General features: G+C 37.9%; 1 protein-coding gene across 3 annotated transcripts in view; it reads right to left on the bottom strand.

Moving 5' to 3' along the window:
• The window catches only part of METTL15 (methyltransferase like 15), a 72,929-nt gene that overhangs the window by 34,149 nt on the left and 20,013 nt on the right, over positions 1 to 18,767 (bottom strand). For all 3 annotated transcript variants that reach the window (XM_053945284.1, XM_053945282.1, XM_053945283.1), the window contains one exon: positions 5,623 to 5,759. In XM_053945284.1, coding sequence (XP_053801259.1) covers positions 5,623 to 5,759 — 137 coding nt within the window. The remainder of the gene's footprint in view (positions 1 to 5,622; positions 5,760 to 18,767) is intronic.

Here is an 18,767-nt window from a genome sequence, read left to right as displayed (position 1 = left end):
AGAGATGCTCTGAAATCTCTCTACCCTGACCTTTGCTTCTTGATCAAGCTCAGCTGATGGATTTTTCAGGCATCCAAATCCAAAGCAGCAGTTAAACTGCCTGATTTTCCTTTCAGTCCTTTCAATGTTCTGTCCAATGCTTAGCACAGCTGAGTCACGAAGAATAAAATCAAATTAAAATTCAAATTATGTTTATTATCACGACAAGAAAGAACCAGAATTATGTAGTCAAAGTAATTCATTTTTATGGTCTATGTCACCTATATGCATAATCCTAATTCATCTAAGAGTATCTGAAGCCCAATGACTCAATCAGAAAAATAACCTGAATTTCTCTATACATTTTTATATTTCATAGTTAAGTGTAAAGCTCAGTTCTGATCCAAAAATCTGTTTACAAATATTTTCATTTAGTTACTTGTTTTTCCTTTTATCAAAGTAGAAGAAATAAGATTATGAATCAGAGACTATCAGCTTTTTTTTTTGGTTAATTTAGCCACTTAGTAAATCATGTGTTTATTTTAAATACCAGCATGTCTCAACCTTCTCCCAGTAAGTGACAAGTATCCTTTTGTCTACACATTCATATAATTTCCACCTTCACAGCAAACTGCTGCTGTCTTCTGGCCTCAACAATCATCATCTATCTACTGATGAAATAAACTTTTGTCTGAGTTGTTTGATACAAGAAGGAGTATTTTAAAACAGTTTATGTCCCCTTGATTTGTGCAGAGTGCCTTAATGCCTCCTGTTGTCAGTGTGAACAAAAATAAGCTAAATATGCAGCCTGGTACAAACTTGCTAAGGAATATGAAAATAATTATCTTCTTATCAAGACAAAAAGATCTGTAAACAACCAGGCACAAAAACCTTCTGATTGGAAATTATTACCTTCCTCTCTGCCTTCTCATCAGAAAGTTTTGCTATTATGATAAACTAAAATTTAGAAAATATGGAAGCAGTATTGTATCGGTGTCCTTTATGAAACAATGATTGTTTTTATTAAAAAAAAAACAAACTGTAAACCCTTGTTACTGTAATGAAAATATACCCAGAACTCAACTGTTCATCTGGGGAAAAAAAAATGCTTAAACTGTTTATAAGATATTTCTAAATATTTTCGAAGCATACATTATAAAATGTTAATAATTAGAATTTAAGGTCTACAATCATTCACATGCATTTTAGCAATGAGATGGTTACAAAGGCAATATAAAAGTCCTTAAGTCATCCAAACACTTATAAGAAACTTGATCATCAAAACCAAGGAGGAGGAAAATTGGCTGAAAGAAAAATCTGATTTCTCCTTTAGAGATCAAAAAAGTTCAAAGATTATTTCAGTGGCACCAGGATTACAAGTGTGGAGCTGGTTACAAGTGCATAGTATCACAAAGTAAAAAAACCTGAAAGTTTAGGGGTTTAGAGTATAGTAATAAATATGAAGTAAAATAGAGGTTTTTAAAACGGAAACAAATTGTTCTTCTTTACAAGTTTAAATAATGTTTTATAGTTAAACAAAAAAGTCCGCATTGGGGACTTCAACCAATCAATTAAGCTAAAAAATAATTTAAATTATCATTTCTTAATTAAATAATTTAACCTTAAAAAACCTTATAACATTTTGAAGCTAACCCACTTATATTTGTTGCCTGCGTTTGAGAGACAGCAGGATGTTGACACACACAGAGAATTCTTGATAAAGAAATAACCTTCTAAGTATCTAATTAAGTATACTTATATGCAGTCAAGGCACCATTGTAATGACTATGCCTTGACTGCACATTAATTTCTTATGCAACTACAGTTAAAAGCTAAATAAAAATAATATATAGCAAGAAAAGCACCAATATATAATACTCAGCTACAACTCATAAGCACATTAAAAAAGCTTATCAAAACTGGAAAAAAAAGAGCTATTTTTTATAGAACTGGGGAAAAAAAAAATCTATTTTCCCCAGAGCATACAATGCACAGCTGATCGATCACTTTTCTTCTGCAAACTTTGAGTAACTCTGCAAGCAAAATCCACAAGCACCCTCACACCTCAAAATCACTTTAAAACTCTCTTTAAATGGTATTTCAATTGCATGAGGAATTCTGTACTATTTAGCCATACTTTTGGGGTACAATTTCTTAATCTGCTCAGAGAATTTCAAAGCACATATTTTTTTCCCCCCTCTGCACTGGCTTTGCATGGGTTTCTCCTACTTAAAATCTTTCCATGATGTTGGTTAATTGCCAGATTTCAGCCACCTCTCCAGCCTCTTCCTTTCAGTGGGCGTGCAAGGGTTTTCTTGTACTATCTACTGACTGAATTTTATTGCTACTGACTGCATTTTATCTGGTTCTCCTGCATCCTCAGCAGCAATTCCCAAGTTGGTGGCTTCCCCAGAAAGCACGTCAAAGGATTCCCACCCACACACTGAATATCTAACAGACCCTGACCCATTTTCGCCTTATTAAAGCAGCACTACATATTTAAAAAAAAAAATAAAAATAATAAGCAGCACTACTAAACGAATGTGAGAGCTGCAGCTGGAACTCCTCCACACCCTCTTCAGATTTCAGCTCTGACAAAATCGCCATCAAAAAACAGCGACGCGTTTAAAGTGCAAACATCAAATGCATTTTTCCTCAGTTTTCTCCTCCAGTGATTTATTACTCCAGCTGTCTTTCAGTTAAATATAGGGAGGATTTCATTTACGGCTTCTGAATATAGAAAAACCCCTTAATTGAGGCACCTTTATCTCCTCTTGCCACATTAGCTTTGGGCTATTCCACAGAAATGCTGAGGTTGGAGGCACCTCTGGAGATCACCCAGTCCAAGTGGCCTGCAGGAGAGGGTCACCTGGAGCAGGTGTGCACCCTTCGTGCAGACAAGTTCCTCCTCAGTTGAGGTGACACTCCTTGAGTTTTAGTCCATGGCCATGGACAAACAAAGCCACACAGCGAACAACAATCGGGACTACGTGACTTTACCAAGATTATTGCCTTCTAACCAGAACAAGCAGTAACACATGCAGCATTTCTGCTTTCAGCAGGGAAAAAATGGCAACAGAAAATTCACCCGGAGCATGGCTTTGAGCCTGCCCGTTGCACTCACAGTTTCAGCCAGGGGGAATCAGATTTTACCAGTGCTGGTTACTCAGCAGCCTCTCCCCCAGCTTGGTGCTGTCAGCCCCAAGGCACTGGAACCACCTCGGGGAGTCAAAGAGCCTCTCCCTAAACAGGAATGCCAAGCAGAGGAGGGGAGAGCAGCCCGGAGCAGGCAGAAGTGGAGATGTTCACAGCCCCGTGTTGAGGCTGTCCAGTGAGGTGCACCGAGGGCTGTGCCTCTCTCACAGGGACAGCCCCACATCTCCCAGGCTGCCACTGCCACTTCTGAGGCAGCACAACTACTTCTGTGGCTCCCCAGTGAGCCAGGCAGCTATTTCATCTGAGAACACACCTGACCACATACAGATGTCAGCTGGGTGAACTCCCCAGGCTTTTGATGCCCACACGGATTTGAATTGAACTGATGCAAGGTTTATTTCTGACACGGTGCAGAAAATGGACAATAAAATCCCATCATGTTAAACCAGCTGTCTTTTAATGAACACTGAAAAAAATCCATTTATCACAGCTCCATATCTCAGAAACAAATCCCTTATACTCAACTAATTTGTAAGCAAACACTGGCTTTACCTGTTTATAAATTACATCCTTATACCTCCTTTCAATTTGACAACAGTTTATGCAACTGACTTCCCAGGGAAAGCAGATTTATAGTTAGCACATATAGAACATTCTTTTGCCATAAATTTTAACACAAGCTATTATAAGAAAAGATAATATTTACCTTATGAAAAAGGACTCACCTGTTCTTTCTAATAGGAAGGACAGAAAATGAGGGAAAAAGACCAGAGCAAATAAGAATATGGCTCTGTATCCTACAATACATACCCAGTCATCTTTCAATGATTAAGACTTTTCACCAACAACACCATGTTATTTAAGGAGCCACTTCATTCTGAGCATAGCTTGCATCCATAAAGGTAGACACCAGCATCAAAAATAAGAACTAGGAGACCTCCTTTGTCTATTAAACCATAATAAGTTACATCAACTGCTGTACAAAGTTCATCTTTTCAAAGCAAGCAGAAAATTACTGATGTCAATTATTGGCAGAAGAGCACCCAACACTTGTAAAATCTCTTCATCTATCTGGAAAATGAACTTTTCACATCCAGGTTTGCAGAGGATACTTTCAAATAAACTTATACTGAGTCAGAGGATTGCTTACTGTTGCTTTATGTTGTGTGAGTGTTTCTAAAAGACTGGTTTTTTTCCCATGACAGAAAGAACAGAAGACTTCACAACTCCCATGACATTTGGCAGAAAATGTTTGCAAGGCTTAGTTCAAAAGAAAATGGACTTTCCTTGACAATATTCTCCACAGCATTCTGTCAAAAACGAGCATTCTCTGGAGAAAGGACAGTGGAGAGAGGCATCCCACAGATTTGTAGATATACACTGCATGCCACTGCAGCCCAAAGAGAACTGCAAATTTAGAGAAATATATCTAAGTGGTCTTAGAGAGTCGGCAGTGTTATTAATATTTAATATTACTGCTATTTAATATTAATTTAAATATTACTGCTGCCTTAGAACTTCTTTCTATGTGGGACAACACGACTGAAGAACCAGGTGGTTTCTTATCCACCTCTTCCAGATTTCTTCTTACTGGAAATATTTACTTCTCTTCATGTTAAAGCTCTTTCTGAAATAATGTTTTCAGCCTGACTGTGAGTATTCTCTCCTTACTACCTCACCTACATTTCTTAAGTCTTTTCTATTTCATATTATTTAATTTTGTGTCTATGTATTTTTACTTCTTGGTCAGATTGAAAATGTGATTTTCTGAAAAGCTCACATTCAGCTCCATATATTGCACACTTGTGCACCAATGCACTGATGCTCTGACTGGGTCCATTCCTGAATTAAATAAAGGAGCAAGAACTTGGCAGAACTAAGAATGATGTGAAAATTTGCACTTAGCAATTGTTCATTTAGCAAATTCAGCACTCTTATTTAAAAAGAAAATTGAAGCACAAGCTATACACAGAAATTGTAGCTTATTAAATTGTTCAGTAGCTTCTGAAGCCAGTGGCAAAATACTTAGCAAACCCAATACCGAATTACAATTATTTTGGGGTTTTTAAAATTAAAATATTCATAATCCATATTTAAATGACCTAATTATTTTAAAACATATTATTCCACCGTTTTTGTGAAATATGTACCACAAAGGTATGCTTTTGTGCTAGTTTGCACTCCAAATCATCTCAAGGCAAGCAGAACACATGAATCTTTTTAAAATCTCTTTTTAAATATAAAATTAGCTACTTGATGCCTGCTTAAAATTAAAACTGCAAAATACACATTTACTCCAAAAAACCTTAAGAAGAAGCTGCATGCAAACAGTCCTAAGGAAATTGAACTGGATCTCCTGTTCAACAGGGTGCACACAGCACAGGACGCCATTCCACAATTAGATATTAGAACTAAAAAACTACATCAAATTGAGGATAAAACCCCAAAGTACCAACCACGTTTGTAGCAGAGGAGGAGACAACTTACGGGTAGGCTTGTGCCATCTGCTGAGCCATTCTGTGAGCTGTGGGGTCCCTGTCCAGGGCAAACACACTGATGCCACTGGCTCTCGCCAAGAGAGCTGCTGTGTGACCTCCAGCTCCAAAAGTCATATCCAGGAAACGCTGTGGAGGGAAAGCACACACACCTTTCACCTCAGAGCAGGGACAGTGTGATGGCTGATACACAGCTTAGCTGGAAAATCTCCCTCGTGTACTAGAGGAAAATATCCCGTTGCCTTTTTGGAAGAGTGTTTTTTTTTTTTTTTGTGCAGAATTGCAACTGTGGCAGAATAATAGTACACCAAAACAAAACTAAAAATAAAAAAAACCAAACACCCACAAACAAACAAATAAAAAGACCAAACCCAAACCACCAAAAAAAAAAAAGAACTTAATGCTGTGTTAAGCCTTCTTTTCCCTAAAAAAGAGCAGAAGAGCAGCAGTGTTTGCAGAAGCTGCCCCATGCCCCCTCCTCCTTTGGCCTGGAAGCTGACTGCTGAAAAGGCAGGAATTATTTCTGTTGACAGAAATAACTGGCTCTTCACTCAGCAAGGCAGCACTTGTATGACTGCAGCTCCACTTTGGAAATATTTTCTTTCCAAATTACCAAGTAACTGTCTGTAACTCTATAGTCTAGGGAACGCACACTGGAGCACAGAAAGAAAAGGATTTTTATTGTTTTTATGACTTTGTATCTAAACCAAAGTACAAGTGTGACTGACTCTCTGCACCTTGGTGTTCCCATAAGTTTTTTCTCTCACTTGGTTGAGCTGACCTCTGTTGTCTGGGGGAACTCAGGCTAGACTTGAAAAACAAATTCTCCATGTACTTCAAAATTCATCTCTGCATGGGGTTTTTCTCCCCACTTCTCAGATTATTTTTTTAAGTGGAACAGGTGGTTCCTTTTATTTTGAAGACTACTTATCAGCTACAATCATATTAAATAGAAATTAACATGAACTAAACTTACTCGCACAAATTACACAGCCCAAGGGTAAAAGCACCTTTTCAGTGAAATTTTCCTATTTAACTCTTGAAAGAATTAAGATTCACCCACAAATTCCTTTGGATAAGAACAGAAATTCAAAGGCAACAAAGAATTAAGATTCACCCACAAATTCCTTTGGATGAGAACAGAAATTCAAAGGCAACAAAGACCCAAACATTTTTCTGGAAACACTTTTTAGAAAACAAAGACTTTTATATTAAATTCCCCCCCCCAAAAATAAAAAATATACTTATGAGACTAATAACAGAACTCTACTGAGGCTGGAAGTAAGGACAAATTATGATATTTTAAGATCCTTAGGCTGCATTATTTAACACAGTTCCCTAAGCTTATGCTCTAGAAGCAAAAGTTTCCTACAGTATTTTACAAAGCTAATGAAGAAACAAAATTTAGCTGGGTGATCACCCAATATTAAATTGCATCACTCACATGGAAAAATGAAGCACTGACCCAGAATTTTTTGTAAGCAGTATTTATAAGACAAAACTACATTACAGTCTACACAAATGCTGCCACAATCTATTTAAGCATTCTGATTTATCTTCTGCCATAACAAAACCAGAAGTATACTCCTTGAGGCCAATTAAAAAACACAAACTGAAACAGTTAAAAAATGTGGTTGCTTCTTTAACACAACTGAAGAATTTAGCTAGATTTTAAAGATACTTGCAGATGCTAAAAATTCCAAGCATATTCTCTGTAAGTTCTCACATACCACTAAGATTCAGAGAAGCTTTCTTATTAAAGATTCCAATCACTTTGGGTTTTCTTTGCATTGTACTGTTATTTGTACTACACCCATAAAAATCCAACACTGGCTATTGAGTGGGATATTAAACTAACTAGCTACTTTTTTATTATCTCCCTTCAATGAAAATTATTTATATAAAAATGTCATTTTTCACTCTGCATTTAGCTTAGAAAATTGCAAAAATGAACATGAATTGTAGAAAACACACAAATCCTGCTAAATTACTTTTTAAATGTCCAGGGTATATCTGTTACGCTTTGATTTCCACTCAAGTTATTTCCATTTAATCCTTACCAGAACTAATGTACATAAGCAATGAACAGACCTCTAGCTTTTATATTCTAGTTCTGTAGGGAAATCCATTTAGCAAATCCCTTTAGAAATACGTGGAGGAGCAACAGAAAATTAAAACCACCTTTTTTTTTTTTGCATAAGATTAGCCCACTCAGAAATGCACTCAAAAAACTTAATCACAGCAATCCCAGGTGTCATTTAGGATTGCAGCAACACATAACAATCAAAAACCAACCTATATTACATCATGATTCCTCTTGGAAAGAAAAAAACAAGGTTAATCAGCATGAGTCACGCCTTCATGGTTTTGTTTTGCTCAAAAAAAACCAAACAAATGCTCTTATTCTTCATCTTCATGGAAAACCAGGACAAAAACTTGCAAAAACATCACGATTGTCTGTCCTAAAACAGACCTACAGCCTTGGCAGGAAGAGTCACGGAAGGGACAGGAGTGTCAGAAGAGCTACTTCTACCTTCAAAACATAAAATACTTGGAAATAATCATTTTATTCCACTTCAACTCACTAGTAACATGAATTTCCAGAAAACAGTCTTTTCCCACTAATATGTTTAACTACTTGTTTATTTCCTGCATGTCTGTTTGTCTTCTAAGCATCTGACTCTTCTCAGTCATCTCTACAAAGCACTGAACACATCTGATCCTCCTTTCACCACCACTTCTACCAAGTTCTCAGTTCCATCACGTTTGAACACAAAAAAAATAAAGAAATACTAAAAAACTAAATTGGCCTTTTTGGCCAAACCTCCAGACAGTTTTTCTTTGTTAAGCAACATGCAACACTGAGATTTTTTTATTGCAACATGCAACACTGAGATTTTTATTGCTGGATGAATTTTTGAAGATGCTCTAGCTCATTCAAGAACACTTATATTTTGTTTAACAGTCTTACTGCTGCTGCTTTCATTCATTTTAAATTTGATCAACTTTAAGCTTGACATACACACTGCTTATTAATGAGCCACACAGAAGACGTTGAAAATAAACCAAAAATAAACATGGGTAGAGAGGAAGGGGGAGAATGTACCATGACCCTGTGACAAACTCCCCATGTTCAGTGCTGAAAAGCTTCAGTGAAGAGCCCAAAGCACCTGGAATGAACACAAGCTCACTGAATTCCACTTTCTGAAAGAACCAACACACACCAGCCAAACCTTTAAGGAGCACCAGGCATGGTCCTTAACCTGAGAGCACCAGAGTCAATCCACATTCAGCTCCTCATAATCCAGCTGTTCCACTCAAAAGCCACACCCTGCATCTAGAACCTGAAAAAAAAATAACTATCATCTTAAGCTATCAAATAGAATAATTAAGATATTAATGGAGCATTGATCAGATTAGAAATTAATCACTGTAATGTCCTGCTTCATAAAATGCTTCTCACCCATTCCTCCCATCTTTCACGCCTGAAATAAAAGATGCATCATTTTTTTCTTCCCCTTTCTCTCTTGCCTACTAGTTTTTAATCAAATGAAATTAAATGACATTTTATCCTCCTGGTCCTATAAATACTGGAAAAGATTATGACATGAATTTCTCCTGCAGTGAGTCACCATTCCATTGTTAAGTTATGATAGTCCCATCAGAGTCCCCCGGGAATTTCATAATCAGTTTGTGACTGCAGGTTTTAGAAAGCATTTGGCTCTTTCATGACACACAGACAGCAACAAACAAAAATTTCACAGCTTTCATTTTACAGCTAGCTCTAGCGTAGTTAGAGAGACACAAAGAGCTGGAGATCACCACTTAAGTGTACAAGATTTTTACTGAAAAGCTCTCATAATAAATACCTTTTAAGCATTTCATTTTACCATGGCTGATCTGTAATTCCTCTAATGATGTTCCACATGCAATAAGGTTTACTCCACAACGCTTCATAGCCTTTGTGATTGTTTTTCCTTTGCTGTGTAACAGAATGGGACTGCAGAACTTACAGAAAACTGAAACTCAAAGGTGACACACCAATTGAAACATCATAATGCTTGTTTTTAAAAGCTCACAATTCCTCTCCTCTTTCTTTTTTAAGGACAAGAACTTTATACTCTTCTTTAAAGTCATTTGATCCTTTAGATGTACGACTAACCCTAATCACTTCAAGCACTCCATCAGATCTTTCTAAAAGTGTTTTCTTCTTCCTCTCACAACCCTGACATTTTCTGAAAGAGGACTTCACCATACTGGACACCATCTCCAAAAGACTTTGGCAAACTGTACAAAATCCCTTGACATGCTGAGCTGGGATGCAGGACGTGCCAAACACCCTCCTGTCCTGGTGTCCGTGCTCCACGAGCAGCCTCTCCCTCCTCCCTTCCATGCCACAAACTCCTGCCAGCCACCTTTCTGTCCAGACAAGCTCTCACCTTGCTCACACTTACAGGGCACCAAAAGATCATTAATCCACTGTCATAAGCAAGCACACATAAGGCATCTGCCATGGCTCTTTCCAATACATAAAATTAATTCCTTCTGAAACCAGAAAGGCTGTTATTCCCCAAAAAGTGACCTTGCAATACATAATTATTTAATTCTATTAATTAATAGAATTTATTTAATTCCATTAATTAATTCTATTAATTATTTAATTATATCCTTTAACTCTATTATTCAATCCCCAGTCCTGTTTGTCCACTTTTTCTATTAAATAAAAATTAAAAACCTATATTGACAATGACCATCTTGGGTGCCTTCAGCAAGTGTAAAACACCTAACACACCTTACCCTCCAAGCTCTCTGATTAAAAATAAAATAAATAAAAATCAGCCTTCCTAGAAAATGCTGTTCCTTCCTGCAGTCCTGTTTTGCCCTTCCTCCGGTGATTTAATGCACAACCACAGAAGAGACAACCCCACAATTACTCCCCTCTGAAACTCCTGTGTCCTGCTGCTGGCATTTGTCCCCTTCTTGCCTGAAAGAAAGGTTCCAGTGAATGGCAGCCATTCGAGTGCAGTGAGTGGAACACTTTGCAGTCCTCCTCCCAAATTAAATGCTCAGAAGAATCATTGAACAATAGAGATGTCAAATTTAAAATATGAGCAGAAGAAAAATTGGCTTGCAAGAATCACACCCTTAGCCAGTACCATAAAAAAAATATATTTATATATATACACACACCATATATAACACATCAATACCACATGTAACATTTTTACAGTGATGCATGCCTAATGGAGGACTTCCACCCAAAACTGGGCTTCACAAGTGATAACCTGGAATCACAGAACTCTCCTGTGAGAGAAAGGAAATAGGGCCACAAAGCCTGCTGCAGCAGCTGAGAACACAGCCCCAGCACCTCACCCTTCATGTGTCACCTTCCAGAAGGGCTACAAAGAACAGCAATTATTAAACTAGTATATTTTCAGTTTTATCAATGATGAAATTAGCATATTTTCAAGACACTTGCAGAACATACTTGTTTTGAAAATGGCACTCTTTCCACTTTTTACAGGATTGGAAAAATAAAACCAACCAGAACACTGATTTATTTAAAATATACTACAAAGAAAAAGCTGAAGAACAGCTAGCCAGCATCCAAGCTATGCTGCCTAACTTTTTAGCTCACTAGAAGAAAAGGAAACACCTGGAAATTGCTGCCTGAAGAAAGAAAAACAAAATGGAGACTCTTTCATGCAATTGACATTCATGCAAATGCCAAGGTAACAATATTTTTTCTTGGAGTGTTATTATAATACTGAATACTCTAACGAAGGCAAATTCACAAAAACAAATGGTTGCATGATGAGAGAAACAGGTTCTGTAGCATTTCTGTACTATTACAGCCAGCATCAGCCAGTGCATCCCAAGCAATCCAAGCGAGATCACAGTGCTTCTCCCTGTTTTTACTGATCTTTCTCAGGGGGATGACAAGCCCACATTTTTCACAGTAATAGACATTTCATACTTGAAATGAGAGCTAGTGTTTGCTTGAAAATGCAAAGAAGGTCAAGATACTAGGATGTTTGTTAAGGCTAACAATAAATATTTATTACTGTGTTGCCAGCCACTGTTGGTCTGTATCAAAGTATTTCTTGTTTTATTTGTATCTATTCCATCTCTTTGTGGAAAAAAAAAATCCTGAGAACAGAAAAGCAATATAAACAAAATAATCAAGACATTGCAAGATGCTTTTTGCTACTTCATTCTTCTGGTGCTCCTATGATGAGTCATGTTCTCTAAACTTGCTGCCTGAATTTCCTTGTTATTCACAACAGAAATTGTTCATTGTCACAACACAACTTGTTTTCCACTCGGCTTCATTTTTCAAATATCAACTCTGAGTGCAATAAAAGACATCTGACCTCTTGTTCAAACACCTTGGGTTTTCTACAGCTTACTATTTTTAAGACACTCAAGTATTTAATATACACTAAGCAGAACAAACAAGCTGAATTCAAGTGGGGAGCACTGACAACAAATTCTATAGGAACTTTTTCTAGCAGTGTTTTTTTTTTTTTTTTCCCCCCAAGAAATAGCTGATCTGCTTTATCCTTTTATTACCACATCTTTCACAAATAATCACTGCAAAGGTATGAATAGAGACATTTTAAAAATAGCTACTGTTGTGTTTCTTGAATAAAGTACACAGACTATTGTCTGGGCACATATTTAAAGTCCACTGGGAGAAAAGGCAATCTCTTCTCAGTCCCTCAGGATTTTATTTTCCTTCTGCAAAGCTCAAAATTGAGAATTAATGTTTAGTGCTGGCCTTTGTCAAAACCAACCTCACTGAACCTATAGTTTCAATAAGCACAGGGAGAAAATTAATCCTAAGGACAAATGAAATCCACAATCTTTTCCTTCTAAGAGCAAGGGAAAATACATCCAAACTTCAACGTGTTTTCTTCCAATTTCAGGACCAATTTCAGCTTCAGTGGATGAGCAAAGATTTTTCATGCTAAAGTGCATCTGGTCTATATGGCAGAAGACAGGAACAAAAGTTCTGTTGCTTTGAAATCCATAATATTTACCCAAATTGAGTCACTCACATTTCATTCAGGCCTTTCCAACAGCTATCCTGGCATTCTTTGAGACACGGCCAAAAGGCACAAACATTTGTGTATTGTTGAGGTTTTCCTTTAATTCCATTTCTTAAGTCATCAAAATGCTTTGAATTGACCATGATGCACCTTAAAAAGCAGGAATCTGTGGAGATATTGAAGTGCTATAATTTTAAGATAATTATCCAAGTGGACAGAGAAGCAAAAATTTTTTTTTCAGAAAAATCTTCCCATGTTGGTGCATGCAGCAACAACCTACATGACAATCCTAGGAACAGAAAAACGTGATTATTTTCTTTTTTAATACTATTTGTAATGCACAAAGAGATTATATACCTATAGAGAGTTCTGTTCAGTACATGCCTACCAGCAACCACCAAAACCATCCTGTTCACAACTCTAGGTACCACGTCATGATACAACTGGCTTTCTGTACCAATGAAGAGAAAGCAGACTAAACCATTTGGTCCAAATTCCTCCACAACCTCCAAAAACCCAAGCAAATGCTTTTCACCAGCACTGACCTGTGCACGTGTGCATCATGGGCTGCACAACCAGGATCAACTCAGGCTGCAGGAGCTGGACCACCAAGTACCACGGAGCTCACCTCAGGCAATGCCTTCACGGGATCATTAATGTGCCCATAATCCTGCTGTTCCACAGGACAGCAGAAATGGGTGCTCCTACCACAAATGCCTCCACTGACAAGACCTGGGGGGCCCTGGAAGAGCAGCTGAGGGCTCCTTATGGCCATCAAGCCAAGCAGGTTTGTGGCAGGGGCCAGCACACTGAATGTCTGAGCTCTGGGGCAAAGGCAGGTTCCACAGGGTGAATTCCATGTGATGAATATTAAACTTCTCTGCCCAGGGAGGGCTGAAAGCTCCTTTTAATGGTGCAGGACGTGGGCAGGAGGATGCAAGGTGCTCAAGGGGGAATAGCTGGCAGACTGGGACCTTCCCAGTCCCTCAGCCAGCAGGGAAAGGGGAGGGCAGCACGCAGCCAGGAGCTCAGGATAAAAGGAGGCTGCATCCCCCAAAACCTCGAGAGACACCCCTCAGGGCAATGGCTTAGCAGACTCCTGCTTTATTCAAATAAATTTGGTTCTTCAGGCCTCCTCTGTGGGCACTGTCCTCTCACAGTGTGACTTTCCACACACACATAAGCCAGTTAAGCTGTTTCTGGGACCAAGCATCCTCACACTACCAAAACCACATACCTGCTACAGAAAATGCTTTTTAATTAACAGAAAATATATTCTTCCCAGGATGTTATGCTCTAATGCAGATGTTTTCACAGAAAACACGAATGGAAGGAAAAAAACCTGTTCCATAGCCAAGTATTTTAAAAGAAAGCACAAGTGTCAGGTTTATGTATTTGCACCTGAGTATCTAAAGCTCATCTGCTGCTGAAGTTGTTCACCAACAAAATAAACCCTACGTTTCTCCACCCTCTTTCCCCAGGTCACCTCCAAGGCACGCACAACTCAAGCCTTCAATCAAGATTTCCACAAACTGCTGATTCTGAATCAACTCACATCAGCACTGATAATCCCCTGGAGCTCTCTGATGTGACAAACACATTAAAAGCATTGTTTAGATACGCTGAAAACAGTAATTGAAGGGGCAAAGTTTTTACATTAAAGGAAAAAAAAATTCTCCTAAACACCATGTATTCAACATTTGCATTTCTTACAGCACTACACAAAATTCTGTCTTTCTGTCACTACACAAAATTTCACACTAATCACACAGTCACCATTTCATCTTCTTTCCTACATGGGCTGTGAGCTGTTTCTCAGAAATCTTACTATCAGTTTTTGCAAAGTACTGCAAAACATGTGAGTGTAAAATTATTATGTGAGATATATGCAGAAAATCTTGGTTCTGCAGCTCATCACTTTTGAAGCCACACGTCTTGGAGCAGTTTGGACAGATGATGACCAAATATACAAGAAAAAAAAAAATAGGACTATCTTTTCTTAACACATGCTCTGAACAACAAGTCCAGAAAATTATAATAACTAACAGGAAGATAAATTTTAATTGTGCAATAATTTTAAAGGCATTTTTAAGGTACAGTTTTGTCAGCGATAAAAAGGAAATCATTCCAAATCTCTTTACACAGACTCTATTTCAGGCACCATTTTGCATTTTAAGTTGCTTACAATTATTTCTGAACAACCTGTGTGTGCAGCAAATGAAAGAACGTAGCACAAAAGGAACTTTGAACCACTCTCCTTAGGTCACTGTCAGCGTATTCATGTACAAATAAAAATAAAAACCAAAAAGCACTTCTTTACAAACGCTGGTAAATGAACATTTACAAACCCAAAAAGCCCCAGAGCCAGGGACTGCAGTGCCAGTGCAAAGTCACAGCCAGGTGAAGTCGCTCAGGGCAGCTCAGTTACACAGAGCAATCCAACAGGCAGGTGTGGCCTTTGGAAACAAACACTCCGTGTGGAACAGACACAGCTGGGATCACCTTTCCTCTGAAAGACACACGGAGTCTTTTTTCTGTCAACTCAAGTTCATGGCTGGACTCAGCTTACAGCTCTGATCAGAGCAGCAGCCTTAAAACCCCACAGCATGAGGAAACCTCACAAATGTTCTCCTGCCAGTAGCTCAAAAGTGTCCTTAGTCTAAATAATTATTATAAAAATGAATTATTTTATTATTATTTTCATCATTATTATTATTTCTTTTAATTTATTTTGCATGTCACAGAGTAATAAAATAAAACCCCAACCAATTAAAAAAAAAATCACAAGCAAACACACAAAAAAACCCCAACCAACACCCACAGAAGAATACAATCTCCTTGAAAAATTATCTATTTTTACTGTTCATCTTGGGCTGAAGTGTAAATCCAAGATCATAAGTTGCACAAAGTTACAAATTCAATTGTACTATGAATCAAAGTTGTTGTTAAGAGTAATTAGCCCTCAACATCAAAAACTACTCATCCACACATTTTAGATGGTTTTCTCTTACTAATATTATTTCACTTAACATTCCCTACTGATTAAGTAATGGCTATTAAAAAAAAAAAAAACCACAAAACAAAAAACCTCAACAGATTTTAAAATAAATTTCCAATACATTACTCTCCTCCAAGAGAAAGTCAAAAGGCATTCATTTGGGAATAATTCCCAATTTGGTTTTCACATCATTCATGCAGTAAGTTTGTTCACTGTTTTTCCAGAAACCAACTCAGCGAATTCTCTTCTCTCTCTACTTATTTTCCTTCTTTGTATCTCGTGTAAGAAAATGTTAAAAAAAGGCTTCTGAATTTCACCATCCAAAGGTGAAAGTTCTCATTCCACCTGCAGAAACGGGACTTGTCATCTTTCTGGAAACATTGGCCCCCAAACAAGGTGAAGCATGTCATGTTTTCTTTGAGGTATGCAACAGAAACCCCTTCTCATAACAAAGTCATCGTGGAATTGACATCTTCCTCACAGGATGAACTCAGAAAAGACAACAGTGTTTTTCCTTGGCAAGAGAGAGAAGAAGAGGTATTGCTACCAAGAATGCAGGTTACATTAGTCAAAAATAGAATATTTTTGGACCATGGTAGAATTCAGCCATATATTCATGAAATACCAAAAAATATTTTCAAAGGCTTTACTTTTTTTTATTTTACATTGAAATATCTCAAAATAATTTACAATGACATGAAAAGAATTTTTTTTTGCAATTTTATAGTCTATTTTTCTGCAATTGCTTGCCATATTGTAAAAAAAAACCCCTGTAACCTTACTGATAAAGTAACTAACTGTAGCTGAACACAGTCACACTAAAACAAGTGGCAGCACAGCTCATTTTTCAGTATTTAGAAATGCAGAGCTACTAAACTTCATCCAACAGGGAAGATTTAATGACCTCCAATACACTGTAACTGGAGATGCTCATATTCTCCTCCAGCATGCAGATACTATACACCAATACATAATTAAAGAACAGGCAGTTAGTGATTTATATTTATGTGAGATCAGTTTTACAAAAAGGAACATACTTCAGGCTCACAGGCAATTAAAGCCAGATTAATTTCCGACCACAAACATGAGTTCAATCTCCTAGTGAGAACAGCATGACTTGTAATGTACTTTTATACCCTTTATTACATTAATGCAGCAATCAAAACAAAAACTGTCAATCACCCCTGACAAAAATACTGAGCATAGAAACCTCGTAGAACTATGCAGTTTTCATATAGTCTATTGATTGGAGAAGTAATCTATTGATTACTCGGCCCTTCAGAGCAGGAAATCAAAGACCAGGAATTCCCAGCCCCTTGTGCAAGCTGCCCAGGTGGTTCAATAGCAGCATAAGAAGTCTCAGCAGCGGGCAATTATAGTAATAAAATATCTTTAAAGTGTTGATCTAAGCCAGTGGCAAAGTGGCATGCAGAACCTGCCACCTGAACCCGGGTCCCTTTATTTCCATTTCAAGGCAAAAACAATTAACAATGTCCTGCACCCCTGCATGGAAATCTCGAGTGCCCTGGTGGGGACCCCAGAGCTCAAGGGCACAGCCAAATCACACACAGTTCTGGAGCAGGGGGTTTATTTCTTCAAAAACCAAGATGTTCAGCTGCGAGTTACAAAAGGAATAAACAAGCAGATTAAGAACATAACAGATCACACTTTAGACTAAAGCTGTTGAACTAACTGGTTGCATTTCAACGCGACAGCAGAGATGCTATCGTAACCCAGAGGCTGGGGAGAGGCAGCACTTCACTTTCTGCCAGCACTGTTTTACCAGCAAAGCACTGCCTGTGGCAGCTTGCTGCACAAGGAGGAGCTGCCCTGGCTCACATCTGTGAGCTCTCAGTGGCTGCAACGAGAATTACATCTCATTACACAGATTAGATAGAGACAGTTTTTAATCAGCTGGTTCCACCACAGCCGTGCTTGAAAACACAACAACACCTAACATTCTACTGCAAAAAGCTGCTTTAAAAATCCCCACAAGCACACAGAAAACAAGACAGCTTTCACCACAAGAAGAAAGAGGATAAATACAGTAAACTTGCTCCCCTTTGTCTGTTATTTGTTGCCTGCAAACAAGATGTTTTACTCAGTTTTTTATGGTGATGCTCGTATGCCGTGATCCCTTATTAGAGACCAAAGGAATTACCATTAGCAAAACCAACTTGCTTTATGATCTGCACACACATAGAATACAGCTCTTTTCAAGCAAACCTGTTATCTAACTCGAGATCAAACAAATGAATGACAGAGTAGGGAAGACCATACAGATAACAGTACCAATCCCATGTAATTACAGATAAGCAGCATCTCCCTCAGCACAACGCAATTAAACGTGTTTATTCAGCTATCTTGGAACCAACACGCACAGCTAGATGGGTCTGTCAGTTTTGGAACTGCTACCTTTACCCTGTATTTTCATCCAAAAGTTAGTTACACAAGAAAAGAAAAATTAGAAAGCAATTATAGTTTTAAATCATCTCTTCAATGGGCAGAACCTGAGCCACCAAGTGTGCTCTAATCCATGTTAGACATTTAACAGCTCAAACAGGATTAAAGTTTATCTTAGTGGTATACATTTTTTCCTATTGAACTTCCCATAATCTCTTGTGCTATTAAGTTTATTTTAAGGTGGGAGCATTCTTCTGCTTTGAATCCACGCTACACACACAGCATCCTCATCCAGGTGGATGCACCCAGCCACTCTGCCCAAACAAACACCACACAAATGAGAGCACACAAGGGCTGCTGCTCACCCTTGCAATTGTCTCCACCTTCTTTCCATGAGGGGAATCACTCAAGAATAGTCATGTCTACTCTATACACCACAGGTATGTCAACATCCTAAAAACCAGTGTATGGAAAAGTCAAATGCCTTAGTGCAAACCCTAGCACTGTTATTTCTTTTCTGCCCACGGTAAATCATTCACTATCCTGCAGATGTTATTCAGCAGCAAGTAATAAAAAGACAACATATCAGAATTACGGAGGAGGGCAACAGCACAACCCACCAATAGCTCAGAAAATGTACCAAAATTCATTTTAAAAAATGGCAAAATCAACTACTACTGATAA

The sequence above is a fragment of the Vidua chalybeata genome, chromosome 6, assembly GCF_026979565.1.
Source record: "Vidua chalybeata isolate OUT-0048 chromosome 6, bVidCha1 merged haplotype, whole genome shotgun sequence".
In the NCBI taxonomy this organism is placed as follows: domain Eukaryota; kingdom Metazoa; phylum Chordata; class Aves; order Passeriformes; family Viduidae; genus Vidua; species Vidua chalybeata.
The sequence above is the reverse complement of the archived record's forward strand: the minus strand, read 5'-3'. Positions and strand labels throughout refer to the sequence as shown.